This window comes from Balaenoptera ricei, chromosome 14 (genome assembly GCF_028023285.1).
Source record: "Balaenoptera ricei isolate mBalRic1 chromosome 14, mBalRic1.hap2, whole genome shotgun sequence".
Classification (NCBI taxonomy): Eukaryota; Metazoa; Chordata; class Mammalia; order Artiodactyla; family Balaenopteridae; genus Balaenoptera; species Balaenoptera ricei.
Window position 1 is genome coordinate 16,845,065 of NC_082652.1, and position 23,717 is coordinate 16,868,781.

General features: G+C 56.6%; 1 protein-coding gene across 12 annotated transcripts in view; it reads right to left on the reverse strand.

Annotated features, from left to right (window-relative positions):
- Positions 1–3,818: 3,818 nt before the first annotated feature.
- PXN (paxillin) overlaps positions 3,819–23,717 on the reverse strand; it is a 41,826-nt gene continuing 21,927 nt past the window's right edge. Inside the window, exons 2-15 of one of the 12 annotated variants that reach the window (XM_059895459.1) lie at positions 13,899–14,125; positions 13,492–13,607; positions 12,956–13,092; positions 12,661–12,862; positions 11,690–11,825; positions 9,373–10,242; positions 7,908–8,183; positions 7,368–7,679; positions 6,624–6,725; positions 6,195–6,365; positions 5,899–6,072; positions 5,255–5,336; positions 4,966–5,114; positions 3,819–4,175 (exon numbers count right to left, since the gene is read on the reverse strand). In XM_059895459.1, coding sequence (XP_059751442.1) covers positions 3,909–4,175; positions 4,966–5,114; positions 5,255–5,336; positions 5,899–6,072; positions 6,195–6,365; positions 6,624–6,725; positions 7,368–7,679; positions 7,908–8,183; positions 9,373–10,242; positions 11,690–11,825; positions 12,661–12,862; positions 12,956–13,092; positions 13,492–13,607; positions 13,899–14,125 — 3,221 coding nt within the window. In that variant the 3' untranslated portion in view covers positions 3,819–3,908. Of the gene's footprint in view, positions 4,176–4,965; positions 5,115–5,254; positions 5,337–5,898; positions 6,073–6,194; positions 6,366–6,623; positions 6,726–7,367; positions 7,680–7,904; positions 8,184–9,366; positions 10,243–11,689; positions 11,826–12,660; positions 12,863–12,955; positions 13,093–13,491; positions 13,608–13,898; positions 14,126–23,717 lie in introns of all 12 variants that reach the window. The other 11 variants (XM_059895458.1, XM_059895460.1, XM_059895457.1 and 8 more) reach the window with 11 other exon arrangements.

The following is a 23,717-nucleotide window of genomic DNA, read 5'->3' on the forward strand; positions in this document are numbered from 1 at the left end:
TGGCAGCACTTACACCTTGTAACACACTATATAATTTATTTGTTACATTGTTGTTTGTCTCTCTCTGCAAAGATTTTTGCCTTGTGCCTGGCACATAGTGAGCTTATAATAAATATTTGTTGAATAAATGGATGCAGGGTTTGCAGACAGATAACCTTGGATGCATATCCTTGTTCTGCCACTTGCTAGCTGTGTCATCTTAGGAAGTGATTTCACCTTGCTGACCCTCTGTTTCCCTTTCCTTATCGGTAAAATGGGGATAATAGTATTCACATTCTAGAGCGATATGTCTTAAGACAACACAGTTCCTGGAATATAGGAGGAAATCACTAGATGTCAACTTACTTTATTACACCTTCATTCAACACTTATTTGAACAATTGTGCTAGATCAATAAATATCTTTTGGGACTTCCCTGGTGGCACAGTGGATAAGACTCCATGCTCCCAATGTGGGGGGCCCGGGTTCAATCCCTGGTCAGGGAACTAGATCCCACACACATGCCACAACTAAGGAGCCCTGGAGACGCAAGTAAGGAGCCCACCTGCCACAACTAAGATCCGGCGCAACCAAATAAATAGAATAAAATAAATATGTTTTTAATGAATGAGCTTAGATCCTAGGTCAGAAGTGGCGAGGGGTTCTCCCTATCTCCACCCTTTTCACTTGACCAAGTTAGAAACCTTGGTATGTTGTTTTCAAGCCTCCTGGTGCCTCTGATGATGAGCCTGTATAGAGAACTGCTGGAGTCCATTACTGCTAAGATCTCTTTTTAGTGACAATGTATTGATATAACTGCATGCCCAGCATTGTGCTACGTACTTTGTGCACATTACCGCTGTTAATCTTTGCAACAATCCCCCAAGGAGGTACAGTATTAGTATTTCACTTTTATTGATAAGAAAATTCACAGAGGTTAAATAATACACCCAAGTCCATCAGCTGATAAGTGGTGGCTTCAGAACCGAAATCTAGGAGCATGTTCAAAGCCCATGGGCCTCACTATGCTATACAGTCCCTTCCAAACCCGAAGGCTGTTTCCCTCCAAATGCACTTTTCCAAGTATATACGTTTCCACATAGTAACTTCCCAAGGACATCCTGGCTCTGATGATATAAATATAAATATTGTCTCTAATTGTAGTACATCAATATAATGGAATACCATGAAGCCATTAAAAAATGATGCACATATTTATTTATTGACATGGTTAAATACAAAGTATAATTGAGTGAAAAAACAAATTACAATGAAGTGTACTGTGTTCATTTATAGAAATAAATCCAACATGGGCTGGAAATATTATCTTTGGGTGAGGGGTGAAGGTGATTTTCACTTCTGAGCTTACTGTGAAAGGGTCAGGGTTCAGACTAGAAGTCAACATGCAGCTTTTGGAGGACCATTCCAAACAACAGGAAAACTGTGAAGTTACAAAGCTGTCCAGGAAGCTCTCAAGGGCCCAAGACCGGAGTTCTGGCTCTGACGAGAGCAAGGAGGAAGCATGCAAATACAGACATGACCACCAGGGGGCAGTCGAGAGCCATCCGCAACTGTAAGTGAAGCCACTTTCAACTGGGAAGGTTTTACACCCGAGGTGTGGTGCCGGAACGTGGGAGTGGTGGTGTCTGGTCAATGTAGGAACACAGACAGAGACAAGCCCTGGGTTCACATCCTGTCTCTGTGCTCATTCACAGGATACCTTGTACACATCGGTTCTATCTGAACCTCTTCCCCCATCCGTGAGTGTAAGGCCACCCCCAGGCCCATGTAAGGATGCCCTTGGCGAATCCATGGCAAATTGCAGTGGGCAGGGCCTGACCCATGCAGGAAGCCAGGAGGACCACAAGTGCCCTGTGGGACAGGGATCCCATCCCCAGGGCTTTGGCCTCAAGTAAGTGAACTTCAATGATTTACCCCCAAACTGTGGTCCTTGTGAGCCTGGGGAGGGCTTGGTATCTTTTCTGGGACTAAGTTGTTAATCTCAGACCACAGAGAAACGGCACTAGCACAGGTGAAAATAATGGCAAACTTTATTGGCATAAATCACAGGAATTGAAATGGGGAAAAGCCAGGTTATAAGTTTACAGAGAAAAAAAATTAAAATCATCAAATAACCATTGACCCAGAGGGTGGACCTCTGAAACCCCAGGTCCTCTAGGGGAAGGGTCACTGTAAACAGAGCAATAAGGCCTGTGGGTAGACGTGGAGACATTAGACCCGTGGCGGGGCCTGGCTGACCTCCCCAGACCCGGGCTGCTCTCAGCCCTGCCACCAAGGAGGGACCCTCTTCCCTCCTTGGGAAGCCTCCTTGAGAGGCTCAGCACACCCAGCCTCTGCTAGGAGGCTAGCGGAGTGGTCTGGCTCTTCCTCACTTTAGACCGCACTGGGACCCCGTTCCACTAACCCAGAACCCCAGCACTACCTGTCTCATCCTTGGGGGAGAGCACTCTGGGGGCTTCCTGTTGCTTCAGCGAGATCTTGTCCTTTTGCCCAGAATCCTAGCAGGCCCCCAGCCAACGACCTGGGCTCTTTTCCCCGGGACACCAGTCTCCAGGGAGGGCAGGAAATTTGGGGAAGGGATGCACCCAGTGGCATCAACAAGACTAATGGTCAAAATCAGATACCAGCTTTCCTGAGGAGGCAGAAGAGCAAGCCCCAGAGAAGCAGTGAGAAGGCCAAGAATGTTCTCTTTGTTGCCAGAAAGTTCACAGGGGAGTGGACACTTCTAATGGCTTACTTAGGAAACAGCACCCACAAAGTGTACTTCCCCCTTCTCCTCCCTCAGGAACAGGATGGATGAGGTTCGGAATTCTAGGCCCCAAAGGGCAAGACACCCTTAAGGCCGGTTTCAGTGAAAAGCTTGCTGGCCTGGATAGTAAGGAAGGGGTTTCAAAATACAGCAGTTTATAAAACAGTCCTTGTGAAGAGCTGTGAAGTTAGAGAAGGGGAGTCACAGAGCTGCTCCCAGTTCACCTGCTTGTGCTAAGAAAAAATAAAATACAAATGCTTCCCCCACTCCAAGCCAAACCCCATATACCAGAGCCACCGTGGCATACACAGGACAGTGGCAGTGCACACGGGGGAAAGGTACAAAAGGAGACGTCTTTAAAATCTCTTCAAAATCATTTTTGTATAGAGAAGTAAAAGCAACTCAGACGATATGAATTCAAACCTCAGTGTAGAAATCTATCAAAGTTGGTACAGTGTCCAGGCACGGGGTGAAACCCCACCTCACACCATCCCCGGAGAAGGAGGAAGTGACTATAAAACATTATTGCTGGAGAGGCCTTTCTCAGTAGAACCAGAGCAGTTACAGAGGTCGGGGGGCAGCTGCCCAGGCCTGGGGAGACTGGAAGGGCAGGAGGCGCACAAGGAAACTTCCGTGGCCACTTGGACACGTCCGCCCTTGGATGGATGGATGGGTGGACGCTGGCATTGTCTGGAGGGAGCTGCTGTCCCCCAGTACTCTCGAAACAAGGATAATTAGGTTGTGGGGGGAGGATAAGGACGAAAAGAGGCCCCCATGTGACCCTGCCTGCCCTCCCCACCCCCACCCCCAGCTCCACTGCCGAAATATGAGTGAGAGATGGCTCCAGTGTGGGGTGCTGGCCTGGCCAGGCGGGTTCGTGGGGACACAGGTGCAGCCCTCCAGCCTCTGCCTCTGGGGAGGGTGAAGAGCTGGCAGCCTGGGGAGAGCTGCAGGAGGAGGAAGGAGGCCCAGAGGCTCTGGCAGTGGGTAAGAAAAGCAGGCAGGACCCCTCAGGACCCTCTTGCCATCCTGCACCAGCCAAGGACGTGGTTCCAGTTTCAGTCGGGTTTGCCCCTTCACCCCTGGGCGAGGCCTCTGGGTCACAGTAGCAGTTGGGAGGCTGGGCCGGGAAGCAGGGCAGAGGAAGGGATGAGCGGGCCTAGCAGAAGAGCTTGACGAAGCAGTTCTGACAGTAAGGCTTGTCGTTCTGCTCCTTGAAGGTGCCCTTGTTGAGCTGCTTGAGGCAGAAGGCACAGACAAAGTGCTCCGGGTGGAACTTCTTGGCCATGGCAGTGATGCAGCGGCCGGTGATGGGCTTCTGGCAGCCGGAGCACAGCGAGCCCCGCCGCTCGTGGTAGTGCACCTCACAGTAGGGCTGCCCGTCGTGCTCGAAGAAGCTGCCATTGACAAATGGTGTGAAGCATTCCTGGAGACAGAAGAGGGGTGGGGCGGGGGTGGCAGGGGGCTCAGGCTAGGGCTGGGGGCTGAGGCAGCTCCCAGGTGATGGGCAGGAGACAGTCAGGGTCATCACACTCGAAACGATTCCCCCTTGCTGAGCATCTTCCACATGCCAAGTGTGGTGCTAAACGCTTATTGAATTCTCCCTATGACCTTGACTTGCCACTGCTAAGTTGCACTGCCTGAATTCAAACACGGGTCTTACGCCTGGGCACTTCAGCAGGTGGCTTAACAGTGTGCCCAGAAACCCTGGTGTCGAGAAAAGGGTTCCAGGGTCAAACTCTGCATCCTAGATTCCCATTTGGAGATCCAAAGGCACACTTAGGTATTAAAGGCTCTGAGAAGTCTGGCAATGAACAGTTTCCCAAACTTATTTGATCAGGGGATGCTTACTGGATCTCTAATAACATCTGGCGGACATTACCCCCCAGAATGCAGTCTGGAAACCATTGCGCATTTCCACTGAGGCTGCTAAATGCTTGCGTTATCTCATTTCACTCTCACACACCCTTCTCCCGAACGTGACCCGTCTCAGGGCTGCTGCACAGGACCACCTTGCTCTTGGTTTCTGCCAGCCTCAATACGAACCCTGGCCCAGGACCTACTGGACTTGAAGGAGTGCACCCCCTGCCTTCTCACCTCATTAATACCCCCAAACAGGGCCTGTAAATCAGATTCAGAAAGCACAGTCAGGTAGGCCCTTCTCTCCCCACTGCCCACTCTCGGCCCCCTCCAGAGGAGGGCTGGGGGCCCCTTACCCGACACACAAAGCACTCAGGATGCCACAGGGTGTTGAGGGCCGAGATGTAGTTCTCCAGGATGGCTCGGGCACAGCCGCCACACTTGGGGGCGAACATGTCAAAGTAATCCTTCCGGCAGTAGGCCTTGCCGTCTTTCTCGTGGAACCCTGAGGAGGGGGGGTGTGGGGGGCAGATGAGGCCTCCAGAGGAGGAGCCACCCTGACTCCAGCCTCAGCAAGGTCTCCCACCATGCCCACGCCTCCCCAGTGCTCCGGGCGACAGCGAGCGAGAAGGTACCGCTCAGTACCTTCAGGCCCAAAGAAGGCTCCACACTGGGCACAGAAGAAGTGCTCGGGGTGCCACGTCCGGTCAAGGGCTGTCACCACTTTCTGTGAAAGCAAAGTGTGGGACCAGAGCTGAGCAGCTGCCCCACTGGACAGATCCCACAGCTGAGAACCACAGGCAAGGCCGTCCTTCTGCCCCCGCCCCCAGCCCCAGCCAAGGAAAGAGTGTAACACTCCCAAGATGGGGGTCTCTCCCAACCGTGCTCTGAATACCACTGAGAATTCCGACTTATTGAAGGATGTGATATGCCAGGCACACTCTGTCTCCTTTAATCCTCATGTGCAGTTGAGATCATCGGTTCTATTGTGACTCCCATTTTATAAGGGAAGAAACTTAGGCTCAGAGAGTCTAGACGTTTCCCTAACATCACACAGCAGGAGAGTGAGGGAGCCCACACTCCACTCCATTTACCTGGGCAGGGCTCCTAACCTCTGGGAGTCTCAGCAGAAGGGAATCGGGGATGAGAGGTAGCACTGCTTAATGTGCATTAGGACGAGCCGTGCACCCGGCCTGAGTGTGAATCGCAGTTTCCTAGCAGTGTGAGCTCGGCCATGTAACGTGACCTCTCTGAGCCTCAGGTGGCACCACCTGCACCCAGGAACTCACATCCAGGATGGGCCCGTTGCAGTAGTAGCAGCGTGGAGAGAAGAGGTTGTGATAGTCCTTTTCACAGTAGGGCTGTCCATCCCGCTCAAAGAAGTTCCGGGATCCGATCTCCTCCTGGCAGTGGGTGCAGACGAAGTGCTCTGGGTGCCACGTCTTCCCCATGGCGGTCACGACCTGAGGATGGAGGCAGGATATGGTTCAGGACCCAGGTCTGCCACAAAGCACCCTCCCAGAGAAGCCAAGGTCCCGTGCCCACCTGCTGCTCCCTCCCCTGCCCCACCCCCCCCCATCATCACCTGCCCCGCGATGGGTTTCTTGCAGGCCCCGCAGACCCCCTTGGCGACCGTGGCGACCCCCAGTTTGTTCAGGTCAGACTGCAGGCTCCCCAGCATGCTGTCAAGCTGGCTCCCAGGCTTTGGGGGCCCTCCCGGGGGAGAGCTGCTCCCTGTCTTCCCCTGGGCCATGAACTGTGGGGAGAGGGGAGAGGGCAGGTGAGGACATCCGGGCCTTGGGGATGGGGTTCGCAGCACCAGGGGCTCTCCCCTCTCCTGGACAGACGGGCTGATGGAGGCAGGAAGTGCAGTCCCTCCAGGGGGCTTCAGAAGCCCTCAAGGTGGGAGGGGCATCTGCAAGACATTCTGGTGTCAGAGGGGCTCACGGTGGGCCTGACCGAGCCCTGGGAACACACGGCAAGCAGGACATTAAGCCCCAGCCTTGGCACTGACCCCTCCCTCGTCCTGCCCTTCAGGGCTGCTCTGGCTGCCGTTCGGAGGCCAGCCGGCCGCCCAGCACAGCTCTCCGTCCGCTCTTTGTTCCAGGCCCTGGATCTTAGATAGGGGAGGAAATAAGAATAAGAATTTTTTTTTTTTTTTTAATTAAGGAAGAAAGAATAAGAGACCTTGTCATCGGACCATTTCACAAAAAGGACTTTAGGATGAAATAAAAGGATGGATTTTTTTTTTCCCCTACTAGCAGTACCAAAATCAGGAGAAAAAGTCTAGAGAAAAACAACCACGAGAGAGAGGCCCAGGGAGAGATGAAGAGGGAGAGAGAGGTAAGCCAACCAAAAGGTGCAGGACTTAGGGAGGGGAAGTGATGGGGCCGGAGAGCAAGGAGGCCTCGCCAGGTACTGGGTCTGGGGCTGAAGGGGGGGAATAGGTTTTGGTTTTCCTTCTGGGAATGGCTTCCTCAGATGGAGCCGGGGGCAGGACCGAGGGGCGGCAGAAGGGGCAGGCAGAGGGGAGGCCCCACGGGGAAGAAAGAGGGCAGCTGACGTCTCGGGGGTGAGAGCGTGGACATCAGGCTAAGCGAGGGTCCAGGGTCAAGGCCAGGTCTCAGGAAGGACCACGGTACCATGCAGGGCTTGTGGATGGAGGAACAGAGTGGGTGTGTGTGTGCAGGGTGGGAACACCACTCGAGCGTAAGGACAGGGACAGGCAGGGCTGGCGTCAGGGCCCCGGGAGGCCTGCCTGCATCGGGGGGAAGAGTGGGTCCTCGTCGGTCTGGCAGCCCATGGACCTCACAGAGTGGGGTGCAGGAGTGGGCGGGGTGGGGCCCTGCACACCGTCTTCCCGTGGCCCCGCCCCAGCACTCTGGACCCCGAGGGGACCTCGAGGAAGAGCCGAGGGCCCCAGGGTGGAGGAGGTGGGCGGGCTGGGCCGGGGAGAAGAGCTGCTGGCCGAGGCGTCTTTGCGATGCTGGAGCAAAGGGCTGGGAGGAGGAGGAGGCAGAACAGAGAAGGTTCTTCTCAGGGGAATGGGAGAGCCAGGAGGGAAGACAACCTGGGAGGAAGAAGAGAGGGAGAGAGATGAAGGCAACGGTGGAGGAAACGTCAGCTCAGCAAGCAGGGGCTCCCTGGGGCCCTCCCACTCTGGCACCAAGAGTGAGGCTGGCCTCACAAGGCCACGGGATGCAGGACCCCCCCACATGCCAAACTTCCCCTCTGGCCGCTGCTGGGGAAGAACTGGAGGACCTCCGCCCTGGCCCAGCCCTGGGCACCTACTCACTACCTTCTCTACCAGCTGCCCCCTAGCCCGCCTCCCACACGGCTGCACAGTGATGACGATGCCCTCGGTCAGCCAGTCCTCGGCAGAGGCCCCCGTGGCCCCCTCGGCCTCCTCCACCTCCGGCTGGATGCCCAGCCGACCCTGCAGCTCCGCGATGAGCCGCTCCTGGGACGGGGTCCTGCTCAGGGTGGCGGGGTCCAGCCGGCGACGAGGGGAGGGCTCCCGGGACATGGGGTGAGCGTGGCCGGTCTCCCGGCTCCTCCTGATCATGGAGCGGATCTGAGGGGGGGAGGGAAGCTGTCACAGGCCACTCTGGGCTCAGCAGATGCTGCTCAGTCCACACTCAAGAGCCCCCAGGAGGGGTGGGCAGGACCACACCACCAGAGAAGAGCCAAGCTGAGCTAGGGTGGAGGCAGGGGGCAGAGCAGACTCCCTCCAAGGCAGCCCTGACCTTGGGTTAGACACTTCACTTCCAGGGCCTCAGCTTCTCCATCCTTGAAATGGGGTAACGGTATTTTCTCAGCTGCCTTACAGGGTTATTACAAGAATTATGTGAAAGAATGTAAGTGGACATTCTTGAAAGGACATAAGAATTTCCCTTCCTCCCTCCCTCCCTTCCTTTTTTTGATTCGTAGTAGAAAAAATGCGGTCTTTCCTTACAGTAAATCCTTCAACCAGGTTTTTTTTTTCCTTGTTTACATTATAACCTACTTGTTTCTAGCAGTTTGGTTATTTTTTTTTTTTTTTTTGGCCGCACCGTGTGTCATGCGGGATCTTAGTTCCCCGACCAGGGATCAAACCCGTGCCCCCTGCATTGGGAGCGTGGAGTCTTAACCACTGGACTGCCAGGGAAGTCCTGGTTTGGTTATTTTTGTTGTTGTTTTATTTTACTTTGTTTTTGAAAAGGGCCTAAAATTTTAATCAAGAAGCGAATAATAACCGTTAACGTCAGCCATGGCTTACTGGGGGACCGTGTGCTATGTTCTTTCTAAGCACTTTCCAGGCATTACTTCATTTAATCCTCTGGACAACTCTGGGGGAAATGGTCTATTACCCTCATTTTAAAGAAGAGAAAACTGAGGCCGGTGGGGGCGTTGCCCAAGGTCACCCAGGGAGCAAGTGTTGGAGGTGTGGTTTGTATTCAGTTCTATCTGGTTCCCAAGCCCATGCTTTTCACCACTCCACACACATCCCATCAGGATGTCAGGGGAAGCTCATCTGAAGGAAAAAGCCTTAATCAAGCAAGAGGCAGGGTGCCACTAAGAGAAATTCCAGGGCCCAGGGAGCTCCGCCGGCCCCACAGAGCCCACTGCCCAGTGCTGGTTGTCAGGGTCTCAGGCCACGGCATCTCGGAATCGGCTGCCCAAGCAAACATGCGCAGAGTGGGAGGCTGCATGCAATTAGCCAGGCGTGGTCCACGTGCGGCCTGCCGGGGCCATGCCTAGCAGCTGTGCGAGCTCACGCCTGCCTGGCCAGAGGTGGAAATCCTCTCCGTGGTGCTGGCTGTGTCCACGACCACAGCCTGTGGAAGTTCTGGCCGTTCCCTCCTGGCCTCTGCAGCGGCTTCGGTGGTGCCCTCTGGCCTCCTGGGGGTCTCGGGCCCCTGGGCTGGCCTGACCAGGCTGCCCACCGTGGGCGTCTCTCCACCTAACTGCTCCTCCTCAACTGGGGCAGGGCATCTGCTCTCTGGCTCCCCTGGCTCTGGCCTTGCCCTCTCCTTCTGCTGTCCACGTGCCTTCGTGAGACTCCAGGTATCCGGGAAGATAGCCTGACGGTCCACAGCCACGGCGGCTGGCTCGATTACTTCCTGGAAGCTGGGCATAGCTCCCCGGGGGAACTCAGGCCTAAGTGCCTCCAGAGCCCACGGCCACTCCCATGTGGCAGCCACGGCCTCTCCCGGGCACAAAGGGTTGGCCGACAGCACTTGGGGTTCCCCAGCCTCCTGGGGACCTGTGCACCCAGCGTGGGGTAGAGTGTGGCCGGGAGGCACCCTGGAGAGCTCACTCACCAGGCTCGCGTTTGGTGGGTCCCTCCAAACGCGAGCCTGCCTCTCTGCACCCAGTGGCCCCAAAGAACTCTCCGTGGAGGGAGACCTTGAGTTGGGGGTGTCAGGCATCTCCCCAAGGCCAGCCAAATCAAGCCAGCTGGGGGCCACATTGTCCTCAGTGCAGAGGACCTCCAGGGTGTGGCCATGGCCTCGAGGGGAGGGTTTCCTAGGGGGTGGCAGGAATACAGAGGGCCCAGGAGGAGGAGGAGGAGGAGAAAGTATGTGGTGTGGGGATGGAGCTGAGTTGGGCAGCAGCCTTGGGGAGCTCAAGGCCACAGCAGAGGAGCTGGTCTGGAGGAGGAGAAAGACAAAAGACAGAGGGGAGAGGAGAGAGAGATGGGAGAGATGAGGAAGGAAGCTCACTGCAAGGGGCAGGCTGGGCCTCAGGGCTCTGAGAGGCCCTGTCTACACTGACCAGACCGTCTACACTGACAAGACCAAGGTGGTGGTGAAGCTGAGGCATGAGGACTGGCCCTGGAAGAAGACCCAGCCCCCAAAAAGGTTTTCTTTCCTTCATATCCCTGGCTTCATATCCCTGGCTCCCATCAAACCCAGGCAGCAGAAAGCAGCTTCTGAGCCATGCCTGTCGGGCACCGCCCCCCGCCAATCCGAGTACGGATGAGGGAGAAAAAGCTAAGGCGAGGTGGAGCATGGGGAGGTCAGCCCAGGCACCAATCAAGGGACAGGCAGCCACAGGCAGCTCTCGGCTCTGTCTCTCCCAGACAATCCCAGCTCTCCTACATCCCCCGAGACCTTGCTCCAGGGGCACAGTGAGAACCAGCGCAGCTTCTCAAGGGATCTCAGAAAAGCAGCGCAGCCTAAAGGGTGCTGGTGCAGGGCTCCCTCGGGCCAACTCTTTGAGTCCAATGTACTTGCTCCTGACTGTGGCCACTCAGAATCACTGTCACATGAGGGCCACAAGCCCAAGCCGCTCCCATCCTCCACCTCCGTGAAACCCCAGCCGAAGGGAGGTTTGGAGGCACCAGTGGGGCCAAGAGCCGGCTCCCCTCCTCCGATTCCCTAAGTCATGCCCCCGTGGAAGGGTGGAGTCAGCAACTGTTGGCGAGTTCAGTCACCATCAGTCCCCATCAAAGCACTGCATCCTCTAAATAAAACACCTCGGGTCTGGAAGGCCTGGGGAGGCCCAGCGGGGAGGGGATGGGGCGCCTCATGCAGGACTGGCCCAGTAGCCTGATGGGTGAGGTTTCCCAGAGAGAACTTGTGGGGACTCAGAGGCGCATGGAGGATGGAAGGAGGATGGCGAAAGAGGCCTGTGGATTCAGGAGCCGGAGGCAGAAAGAAAGGATGTGTTGAGGACAGCCAGCCAGCGTGGGAGATGGGGCTCCAGGGCAAATGACCTCTCGGCACAGGATCCCACACGGCCCAGCAGAGCACCCCCTCCCCTACCAAGAGCAGCCATCGACACAGGGTCCTTTGTCCCAGCCTCCTGATCCCTCGCCTGGGTGGCTGGGAGCTGAGAGCACCCAGGGAGGAAGGAATGTCCTGCTGAGCACGTCCTGCCTTCACAGGCTGAGAGGCAGCTCAGTCCCCACGTGGCCGGCCTGGCCCTCCCTCCCCCGTATCCTGGCAAGGCCAGGGCACTGCCTGCGGGGTCCCGGGCTCAGGGCGAGGCACCCAAACACGGAGGGGCCAAGTTCCAGCTACTCATGCTGAGGTACAGGAGGGGAAGGATGGGGGTTCTGAGGGGCCAGGGCAGGAAAGAGGGACCTCAGGGCACCTTAAAATCCGACAGCGAGGCCATCAGCTCGTCCAGCTCCCTGGTGGCAGAAGAGGCGGAGATGCGTGTCTGCTGCTGGCTGGAGGTGACTCGCTGGGGGCTGCTCATCTCGCCCTGGTTCACAGTGATGGCGGGGCTGCACGCAGGCATGGCATCAGCGGGGACCCCAGAGGCCAGCCCGTGCACCCCCAGCATGTCCCTCCCCTCTCCAGGGGGTCAGCAACTCAGCGCTGACACTGGGGTCCTGCCACCCCCAACCCCAGGGGAGCCCACCAGCTCCCAGTCTCTCCTGGGGACCCATCGTTGGAAGGGGCTGCTGTCAGCCAGCAGGACAGAGCACTGAGGTGAGCTGATGGGAGAGAGGCGAGGGCAGCTCAAATGGCACCTTTCCCAAGAAGACCAAGTCCAAGCCTGCCTGTTCAACAAGCCCCAGCAACCTGTGTATCCTCCACAACACTGCACGTACATGTGAGGTTGTTCCAACAACACAGTAACACCAAGGAGAGATAAGACTCGGTAGACACTTACCATGGGTCCTGTGTGCACGTGCTTTATGTGTGTTATTGGGTCTCACCCCTACTGAGGTAGGTGATCTTATGCCCCTTATCCCATTTCCCCTTATCCCATTCTACAGATGGGAAAACAAAGGCTTGAAAGACAACACTTAGAAAGTGCACAGCCAAGATGTGAACCCTATTGTTGTGGCACCAAAGCCTGTGCTGACAGCTGCTGGGCTACGGGTGCCCTCAGCGTGCACAGTGTCTGTCCTTCCTGATGGATAGTGGCTCGTTGAAGGCAGGCATGGTGTCTGCGTGACTCGCCACCATCCCCCAAGGCCTGGTGCAGGGCCTGGCAAACAACAGGTACTTCAGAGGGAACGGGTGACACTGGGGATGAGACGGCAGACCCTGGAGCACGGGACGGGCTGGGCGAGACCTTCCCCTGCCTGGGAGGGCCCAGTGGAGACTCACACGGGGCTGGGCACAGAGCTCTCCAGCTCATCCAAGAGACTCTCCACGCTGGGCCGCACGTCCTCCAGGCCCCGGCCTCCGTTCCGCTTGGGCTTCTCTTTGGTCAGTGGCCCAGCTTTGACACCCAGCGGGCTGTTATTCTCTGGGATGCCGTAGTGGGGGCTCAGAGCCCCAGGCAGTGGGGGGCTTGAGTTGGCCTCATCTTGGGAGAAGGAAAAGAGAAAAGCTGCTCAGCCCTGAGCCCTGCTGGGATCGAGGCCAGCAGGTGGGCCTGGTGGGCCTGACCTAGTCCTACCTGCAGGGAAGCCTGGGGGGTTATGCTGCACGGCGTTCAGCTCCAGCAGCAGGCGGTCGAGTTCAGAAAGGTTGCTGCCCAAGGAGGAGCTCATGACGGTGGGTGAAGGCTCAGCCGACTTCTGCTTGTTGGGGAAGCTTTGAGAGGCAAAGGGAAGACCTCGGTGAGAGACGCTCTCCAGCTCTGGCAGCCCCCAAATCCTCAAGGAGAATAAGGCAGAGGGGATACAGCGTCTCCACCGGCCAGAGGACGGAGAGCGGGGAAGTGATGTGGCAAGAAGAGAGGAAGAAGGAAGTCTTGCTTCAGCTGCTGAACCTTCCTCAACGCAGGGCGATGTGAGAGCCAGCCCAGCTGCTGCACGGTGACGGCAGATAAGGCCACCGGGCCAGTTGAGAGGCCTTCTGCCGTCTAACCCAGTGACCCCTGAGGCAGAATCCCCCTCCCCTCCAGCTCTGTGCCGTGCCTGTCCCTGGCCTCAGTGGCCTCTGCCCACCGATGCGCAGGATTCCCAAGCAGGGGGAGGAGCTGGGCAGTACCTGTACACGTGCTCTTCCTCGCCGGCTCGGGGACACGGAAGGCCGATGCCGTCCTGGGGGTTGGAGGCACTGGAAGTTTTAGCACTGGAGCCGTACACGGGGGACGGGGATGGAGGCTGCAGGAAGGACAGTGCTCAGAGCCTCCCCGGGGAGGAAAAGGAACAGCCCGAGTCACCCCCGGAAGGCTCCTGCTCACAGCCAGTCTCACCAGGGAGTTTCCACACTCTGACCAGGAGACAGGTGATTAACACTTGGTCACTGCCCCCTCACGTGGCAGCGGCGGGTGGGGAGAGCCAGACGCTTCCTGCCTCTTCTCCCCACTTCCCTGATCGCTGGCTCTCCGAGCCACTGCCAGACAAGCTCCTTGTGCCCTGAAGCTGACTTCCGAGTCCCTGTCCCCACCTTACCTGCTGGTGGATGAATCGGGAGGTGCTAGGCTGCCACTGGTCTAAGGGGTCAAGGACCGTGCCATTGAGGGCCTCGCTGGACGGGGGTGGAGGGACAGGGGGTGGCACGGCAATCTCCTGGTATGTGTGGTTTCCTGTTGGGTACGAGTAGGGGGTCTCCTCAGACAAGAACACAGGCCGTTTGGAGATGTGGGAGGTCGTGGACTCCAAGTCTGCCAGCAGGGCGTCTGCAGAGAGAAGGCGTGGGGAGCGGGTAAGAAAACGGATCCTGGGGACTAAGTCTCCAGTGGCAGCGCCCTCCCTGCCTACACCCAAGAGTTAATGATTTCTGAGCACCTGCCCCGCCCATGGGAGAAATGACCAGCCTCAGGTCAGGAAGGTACCAGCCCAGACCAGACTAAGAACAGCTCCCAAAGCTCTTCTCCCCAGCCAAGAAGAAGGTTCTCTGGAGGCTCCCGGGGCCACCCTGAGGGCTCTCCTACCTCTGGGAGCTGGGCACCTGCGTTCCCTCCCGACAGGGCTGTGCAGCTGGCTGGCTGGCCGGCCGGGAGTCAGAAATGCCTGCCTGGAACCCGCACTCTGACTCCTCAGGGCAAGGCGGAGAGAACGGGCGGGAGGAGCCCCACGTCACGGGGAGGGGCCTGGGCACTGCCAGGTCCCACTTAATTTCCAAGAGCTTAAGCCCGCTCAGCCCCCAGCCTGGAGGGGCCCCTGGGGTGGTACCTGCCCTCCTGACCAGGTAGAAGCCGAACCTCAGGCTCCAAGCTCCTCCCGAGTCTCGGGGCTGCTGGTGAGGAGTGTGAGGGACAAGGCTGGTGCAGTGTTCGCCCCCCTCACCCACCGTCAGCAGAGAGGGGCAGGACTGCTCTGTAGGCTGTTTCTGCGGAAGCCTGGCAAGCAGCCTGGCCCCAGAGGCTCCAGGGCCCAACTATTCTGCTTTTAACAGCAGCAAGGGAGCCGAATCAGCCCACAAGTGCAAGCTTCCATTACCCTGGCACTAGGCAGCCCACAGGGGGCCCTGCATCTCCCCAGTCCCCAGACCAGAAGGGTACAGCTGGAGGGGTGGGGGCAGGAGCTGCTGATCCTGCCCTCCTGGGACCCTCAACAGCCCCACAGCCTGGCCCTGCATGCCATGCCCTCGTTCCTGCTGTGCCACGGACTAGTTCACTCTCCCCCCGCTGCTGGCCTGCTGCAGTGGGGGAACTCGGTCCCTGGCCCTTGTGATAATAATCACCAGAAAGCAATGGCTGGATCATGGCCGTTTACTAGTTAACAGGCACCGTGTTGGGCACGTTGCATACGTGGTCTCAGTTAATCCTCCTAATACCCCATGAAGTTGGAATTCTCACCCTCCCTTTACAGACGGAGAAACCGGCTTCAAGAGGTGATGGGACTGGCCCCAAATAACAAAGCCGGTAAGTGACAGGACTGACTCCTCAGAGGCCCCAAACCCGAAAAATCTGCCCTGCAAGAGGCTGCTGTGATCACAAGATGGTGCCAGATTTAAACAGTACAACTTCCTGAATGACGGGGCCCAAGCTCTGAGGGATGCCAGTCTGATCCTTCCTGGTGGCCCTGTCCCCAACCCCACCCCTGCTCAAAGGAAGTAAGAAAGAAGCAAGGGCCTCACCCAGGGCCTGGGTCTGTGGGCCCACACCTCCCAGCTACGTGCCCTGATGTCCTACCCCCAAGGCTGGCAGCACCTACCCCAGGCTCCTACCCAGCTGATCAGAAGCTTGTTCCAAGGCCCGGGATGTCTCTGACTTCCAAGGAAGGTCAGTTCCTGCAGCCCCCGACTCCTCCAGGCCCTTTGGAAGAAGTTTGACTTCCTATCTCTAGCAAACCGGAACTAGAGGGAGTCTGTGTGTCTAGGTAACAGTGGAAAAGGAACCAGTGTCCAGGGCCAATCCCAGTGGCCTCTCCACGGCCACACCTGCTGCCTTGGCTTCACAAGGCGTCCTGGCTTCCTCTGGGCCCAAGCCAGCAGGAGGGTTGGGGTCCCTCCTTCTCCATCATGGGCAGAGCCAGCCCCCAACACATGCAAGTCCAGTAGGGGTAACAAGGGCAGCTGCCATGATTGAATGCCCACCAGGTGCCAGGAGTTTCACCTGTGTCACCTCTCTTCCTCCTCACGATACCACTAGCACAGATGGCAAAACTGAGGTTCACAGAGGCAGAGGCACATCTCCACACTGCCTGAGCTGGCTGAAGTGACACCGCTGGGACCTGAACTCGGGTCTCGTGGGCTCCACTCAATAAAAGACAGATGGTTAAGCTTCCTCGTCAAACCTTCTGAGCCAGGGACACCACCAGCCTCTGCACCAAACACCTTCTCCCACCTCACTCATGACCTGACTCCAAGTCTGGCTCATTGGTTTATGGATGGATTCTGGTTTATGATTTAAACAGGCTCTTTTCAACACAGATACATCTGTTGGTCAAAAGGACCAGTCCTGGGGGGTGGAGACAAAAGATCTGTGGAGTCGAGCCAGACCTGAGTTCAGTCCCAGCTCCTCTACACTACCCACAGCCACAGAGCAAATCACTTAGCTCCCCACCTCACAGCACTGGCGTGAGGTTTATATGGGATAGCAGATGCTATAGTACACGGGAAGCTGCAAACACCACATCTCATTTGCTTTGTGAAATTCAGAAAAAGATTTTCCTCCAAGGAGGTCAGGTTGGGTTGCAAAGTGCTGACTTCTCCTAAGTCCTCTATGGGTAGGATCTGGGCAAGACAAGAAAAGGGCAACCTTGAAGAGAAAAGCAAAAGCAAAGTAATAAAGTAACATTCAAAGGGAAACATTTGGGGACTTCCCTGGTGGTCCAGTGGTAGAGAATCCACCTTACAACGCAGGGGACGTGGGTTCGATCCCTGGTCAGAGAACTAAGATCCCACATGCCGCGGGGCAATTAAGCCCGCATGCCACAACTACTCAGTTCGTGCGCCTCAACTAGAGAGCCCACGTGCCGCAAACTACAGAGCCCACGCGCCCTGCAGTCTGCGCGCCACAACTAGAGAGAGAAAACCCGCATGCCGCAACTAGAGAGAAGCCCGCGCGCCGCAAAGAAAGATCCCGCATGCCTCAACTAAGATCCGACACAGCCAAAAATGAATAAAATAAATAATAAATCTTTTTTAAAACACCCCAAAAACAGAGTGAAACATTTGTGGATGTCAGAGAGCGGAGGCACACCACTGTCCAAACTTGTGTCTGAGTGAGAGTTAGGACACGCACAGCCACCTGTGCTGCGGTGTAGCTTCCTCCTCTCTCTCCATCCTTGGTCTTTGCTCTGTGATAGACAGGACTTGGTGCCACTGTCCCACCAAACCCCTCACACGCGCCTCAGGTGAGAGCCAGGAATACAGGAGGCACGGAGGAGTACTCGCTGGCCTCTACTTTGGATTCCTATGGGTGCCGAGGCCTGCTATCTTCCCACAGGCTGCAAAATGGGCCAAAGTCTCCTTGCAAGCTCAGCAAACTCCTCCCCAGCCTGAGTAAACAGAGGTGGCAGATGGAGTCCACTTGCAGTCCACAGCGGGGGCAGGGGTGGGGGGGAAGGTCCCCAGTTTTCAGCTAGTTACTGCCTGGTGCCAGCTCTGAATACCCTAGGGGCAGGCTCATGATTCCTTCTACACATACCCCGAAGAAGGTGTCAGAGAAAATGGTGCCGCTGGAACACACCCTCTCTCCCACATGTTTGGAGGATGGCTTCCATACACACAGAAGCAGTAAGCAGTCAGGGCTCACTCATTCAGCCTAAGGAAGGCCTCAGACTTCCTCAGCATCGCTCCACTAAGCTTCTGGGTCCAGGCCTGAGACCACCAGAACAAGTCAGAGTGACTAGGACCACCCTAGTCACCCTGGGGAAAGAGCTCTCTCTGGGGCTTCCCAGCCCCTTTCTGGAGGAAATCACCCTAGATTCTGCAAGCGTTTTGCCTCTCCAGACCAGTGGATGCAGGCTCTGTCACTTCCATCCAAGAAGAGGGAAAGCCCAGGTCTCTGGGAGTCTATCCAGTGTATGTGTGGAGAGGGAGAGTTCTCCTTTCGAAACTGGGGACGGGGGAGTTAATGCACAGTTTCCAGTCCACCAGAGGCAACCAGCTTGTTGTGCCCTGGCAGCGAAGGGGTGCGGACCGTCCTCCGCTGCCCGCCAGAGGGAGCTATCGGCCCATCGGCTCTCCGCCACGGGGAGTAACCGAAGGTAACCTCGTGCAATCACGGAATTTTAGAGCTGGGGAAGACCCGGGAGCCCCCAGCCGGCCATGGGTGCACCGGGAAAGTTTCAGTGCCAGGGAATGCCTGACTGAGCTGGAAGGACGGTGCAGGCTGTGAGGAGGAGCACAACGGCGCCGGGGGCGGTGGGGGGGGGGGGGGCCAAGCCTCTGGGCCGTGCCTGCAGCACACATCATTTGAAGGCGTGACTCAAGAGACAGACACATGCCCTAGCTTCCAGTGCCCAGCAGCTGCACCTAAGCAGCCACTCAGAGGGGCTGTGGCTTCCACTGAGAGGCTGCCCAGGAGCAAGCGGGCGGGTGAGCACAGCGCACGGGGCCAGGACAAGGTGAAAGGCCCTTCCCTGGGCCCCAGTAACCACCAGCCGAGCACAATCCTGAGGACGGGAGGTGGTGGGGGGAGCCGCTGGCTCTGCAGCCCTGAGGGGGTTAAGACTCAGGTGTCCAGGCTCTCTGCGCTGGGAGGGAGGAGACTCGGGGGCCGGTCGGGCTGCATTCCAGGGCAAATGCTGCAGCTGCGCCCCTCATATTCCCAGACCAGCTCAAGGCACCCAGGACAGAGGGAGCCCCAGGCGCCCTCCCATCCCCAACATCGGGGATCTCCGCCAGACTGAGGCTTGGGGACCTGGGCTGACCCACAGACACATAGCACCCAATAATAAGTTAAAGAGAATCAACTAACCACCTCCACCTCCACCCCGAACTGGAGTATATAGACAAGTCAAGCCTCTTTCACAAGCCCGGCTTCCTCCTACCCAAGCCCGGCAACTTCTTAGTACGTGATTAAAGACTATCAAGATCAGAGGCCTAGAGCTGGATGGACGCTAAAGAGAGTGAGATAAAGGGCCATCCAGGATCCCTCAAATGTGGCGGCGGCGGTTGGGGGGGGGGCACGGTTACAGATTTCATTCTCCCTCCCAGGCTCTGAGGACACGAGATGTTAGAACTCATACAGGGGAACTCTGAGTCACACAAACTCTGCTCTGTGGCCAAGTTGCCCGTCCAGGCTGCTTAACTGCTCTTGTACCTCGGTTTTCTTGTCTGTCCAATGGGAATTCCACCACCTTACTCACAGGAGTAAGGATTACACGAGAGAGTGGATATAAAGTGCCTGCTTTAGCACAGTCCCTGGAATAGAGCACACGCTCAGTAGATGGAGTTCCCTCCCAGAGAAATGGTTAGCCCTGGAGGGGAAGGAGAAAAGCGCTTCAACATCCTGAAAGCAAAGGATGTTGCAATCCTAGATCATCAGTTAGGAGCACCATCCTGGGGAAAACAAAGTCACCATGGAGAAGCCTGCCCAGCAGATCTTCATGATGGGGCAGGTACATGTGGGGCATCATCCCATCCCAGAGTTCACAGGCTCCCCTGCCACACCAGCGCTAGGCTGATCTAAAAGAGGTAGGGTCCTTTGGCCACCAGGAAGACCCCAGCTTGACGTGCCTTATATTCTTGATACCTAGCCTAGAAGAGGCCCACAATAAGAACAAGACTCAGCTCACCCACCTTTGTTCTGCAGGCCAATGTAACTCAGCTTTCACGGCCCAGGCAGGTGTTTCCTTGGGAGCTGAGAAGCAGAAGGAAGGTGTAGCAAACACTGCCCTGAGAGCTCCAGCACAGCCATAAGGGACTGCCATTGCACAAGGCCTTCCCAGGCCAGGGTCAACTGTCCATTCCCTCCATTTATGGTGAGACCCAGACTCTCACAGAGACAGCAGCAGCTTGGTGAGTCCCTTCCCCACCAGACCTGGAGAAACCCAGCCTTTCAGCTTGCCTACCCTACTGGGTTCAGAACTGTGGGCAAGAGAGGTTTCGGCCCCCCTGCTGACCACCTGCGCAGCCCTGGTGGCCTCAAGTGTCAGAGGAGAAGCTGCCCAGCCTCCTTACAGCTGCCCAAGCTCAGTACATAAGCAGTGAGCGGGGCTCGGCCCTTCCTAAGGAAGGAGCTGTGTAAACAGCAGGACCGGCTCCCCTCTACGGGGATGGTCTCATCTCAGCCCCTTTGCTGAGACTCTTCCAGATTAGGAAGGAGAGCAGGACGAGAAGGCGGGTCTCCCCCTCCCCCAGCCCTGAGCACATGAGCAGTTAGAGCAGAGGTAATCTAATCCAGGGCAGCAGGGCACTTTTACATGGTGAGTAACTCCCCAGGAATGGGGAGCCGGGTATATTTATCCTGATAACTGTCCTGGGAGGAAAGACAGATCTGTGAACAGTAAGGGCCAATCTACAATTTAGGCCAGATCTGCTCTGCACTACCCAGCCCGGGGACCCAGGGCCTGGCCACTGACTAAGGAACTCGATCTCCTGAAGGGGCCTCCCCTGCCAATCTGGGTTCTTGCCAACTGACTGCCTCCTCTCCAAGAATGAAGGGGCCCTGTCTATCTTGCTTGATGCCATATCCCCAGCAGGTAGAATGAATGGCTGAATGACAGCGGGACTGTGAGAACGAGGAAGATGGGGAAGGAGCCGTGAACAGAGAAAGTAGCCAGTGCCAGGATGCTGTGATTCCAGGCCCAGCCTGCTGGGTGCCTGTCATCGGGTCGGGCATCTTCTCTAGCTGTAAAACGGGCAGAACCCAATTTGTTCCCATGCCTGATAGCAAGCCCTGAGGAGGAGATAACATAATTTCGGGTGAAATTTACACAGAACCTTTCTGGAGCTCTTTGGAGTTTGTCTAAATCCAAGATATTGCTATTATCTGAATCCCAGACAGCGAACTGCTCTCCCTAAGGGGATGGAGGAGAAACAATCAATACTGTAGTGTCATTTAAATATTTAATAGCCGTGCCTGGAGGTTATGAAGACTCAGCCACCATTCTCCTTCGCTGACTCATGCCTCACTCAACAGGAACTGCCATTTTACTCTCAGCCCTGAAGGAAGTGTGGGCTGGGGGTGACACACAGGAAACCAGGGGAGACGGCCAGGAGTCTTCCAAGATGCTGCTCGGAGAGGTGGGAGGCGGCCCTTTGGAGAAGGCGTTTCTTGCCTGGGCTTCCCACATGCCTTAGGAGGGCGGTTTCCTGTCTGCCCTTCCTTGCAGGGGCTGACACAACATGAGTGTGTAGGCAGGTTGGCTCTCTTTACTGGGTGCCTGGCTGGCGCCCAAGGTCACAGAGCACAGGTAACCAGAGACACGAGAGAATAAAGGCAGAAAGGCAACTCCAGAGGTCACGCCGAGCTCCAGGCAGAAGCCCAACTGTGCCAGGCCCCAGCTGCACTGGGCACCCACACAGGACCCCCCAGTGACCAGGCCCTGGGCCACGGCGACTTCCCCATCTGATGGGGCTCCAGCAGGTTAAGCAGCAACAGGTGGGAGAAGCCGCCCAGGTATACTTTGCACACCTCCACCCCCTCCCCAAGACGGGCACAGCAGCAGGTCCAGGCTGACTGGACAGCGGAGTCTCGTTTCTGTTGTAAATAACTCATCTCTGGGTCCAGGATCAGCGGGCCCCACCCTCCCCCAGAGGGCCCAGAACCCCGTGAACGCATTTCATTGGTCAGATTTCATCACCTCTTCGGGTCACCCAGAGACTCTGGACTCTTTTAAGGTCGTGTCTAGGGTCCAACTCCAGGCCCACCCCGCAGTTCCTTCAAAGGGTAAAACGTGGATTTACATACAACAAGATAGACAGCCTCGAACCCAGGCGGCTCAGGGGCTGGAATTTTTCTCAGCTATTCCAAATCCACCCAATCCATTCCTGCAATCTGGGCTCTTTGTGGCAAGTCGGTCTGTTGTGGAGCAGGGCGGCTCCGGGGGCCTCTCACCCCTGCTAATCATCAACAGAGGTTAGGAGGGGCTTAGAAGTGAGTCATCCGCCCTACAGAGACCCAAACAGAAAGTTCAAAAGTTGGCCTGTTCCAGGAATGAGCTGTAGTCTTTTCCCGATGTTTGTGGATTTCATAGCACTACTTACCCCCTCTTGACCAGTCAAGCTCTGACTAATGAACATGGCTCACGGTGGCCACAGGACAGGTCCGTTCTTCCCCATCTCCGGCAGCTAGGCCATTTCCTGACCGCACTCTCTCTTGCCGGCCTTCCCCGGTTCTCCTATAGCACCTGTGATATCCTGGGGCCCTCTTCCAGCTCCCCACACGTCACTGTCACCAAGTACCATCAGTTCTTCCTTCACGGGGCCTCTCCCCTTTACTTGCCTCCCTTTCTGTCACAGGAAGCCAACAACTTAGACTGGCATCCGAATCCACGCTCGGCCCCTTCTCGAACTCCCTGGCAGCGCCTGCTCTGCGCTCCCCCATTCTAACCCTTGCAGCAGACGCCAGCAGTGTGAACCTGAAACCTCACCCCTTCTGTGCGCGTCCACTAGACCGCTTGCCCTCTGAGGGCAGGAACCTCCTCCCCCCTTGCTAGATCCACAGCACGAATACCCTCATGAGCTTCTCGGACAGTGACTGGACGTTTGCCAAGCAAAAGAGAGTCAGAATACTCAGCCACCATGACCCTCTCTGCCTACAGAATGAGATCGGAACCCCTGGGGTTGGCGTTCTGGTCTTGAGCCTCTCAGAATACAGCCCTGACTGGCCTTTACCTTCTCGGCCCGCCCACTGCAACGTGCCTCGCTGGCCAAATTGGGCCCCCTCTTCCCTTTCCCCAGCAAAGTGCCTTTACTCATAGCACTGAACATGCCTCCCACCCCCTTCATCTACAGGGATATCCACACCCCCAGGGGGAGCGTGGAGGCCAGGGGCACAGGTAAACCCAGGACACCTTCTGAGGATCAAACTGGCTCAGAAGCAAGACATTGAAATCACTGCATTAAATTAAAAGGCTACTTTATGGAGTTAGGTGCAAAATGCAAATGAATTGTAAGATAAGAACTGAGGCTTCAGAGAGACCTTTTGCACATGCACATGGGGGCTTAGGTGACATTTAAGCAGCCCCACAAAGCCATCCTGTCCATACCATAGATCTGTCTTCCCATGCGGCGTTGGGAGCTGGGACAATCACACAGCTCTCTCTATACCCCTCCTGGCATCCCAGCCTGCATGGCAGCGTGGCCGAGTGGAAAGAACGGGCCTCCAAGTAGAGAGGGGGACAGGTTCAAATCCACACCACTCACCAGCCTGGGTGGCAATTCTGGGCTTTAGTTACTCAGATAGCTCATAGAGCACAGGGTGAGTAATCAATGAAAAAGTATGCGAAAACCACCGCGGCTGGGGAGAGCCTCCTGGGCCTCCCACTGTGACACAAAGAGACACTCGGTAAAGAAACCCGCATCATCGCATCATTGCTGATTTTCATCTCCCTAAGGATGGGAGGGGGAGGAGGCGGAGCCAGGGACTGCGGCCAGGAATCTTGGGAGCTGTGACAGGTCTGTCACTAACTCGGGCCTCCTTGCTGAGCAAACCACTGACCTCATCCCTCTGTTCCTTGGGTTCATTCCAAGTCCTCCTCAGAGAACATCAGCTGAGCCCAGAAGCCTCCGACTCACTCCCTAGCAAGGACAGAGGCGACAGCGAGAAGTTACAGGGCTCCAACACCCCCCAGCCCTATGCCAGCTCTGCCACCTGCTGGGAAGTCACTGCTGTCCGAGAGCCCTGTGGCGTTGAACCTGGAATCTTGGCA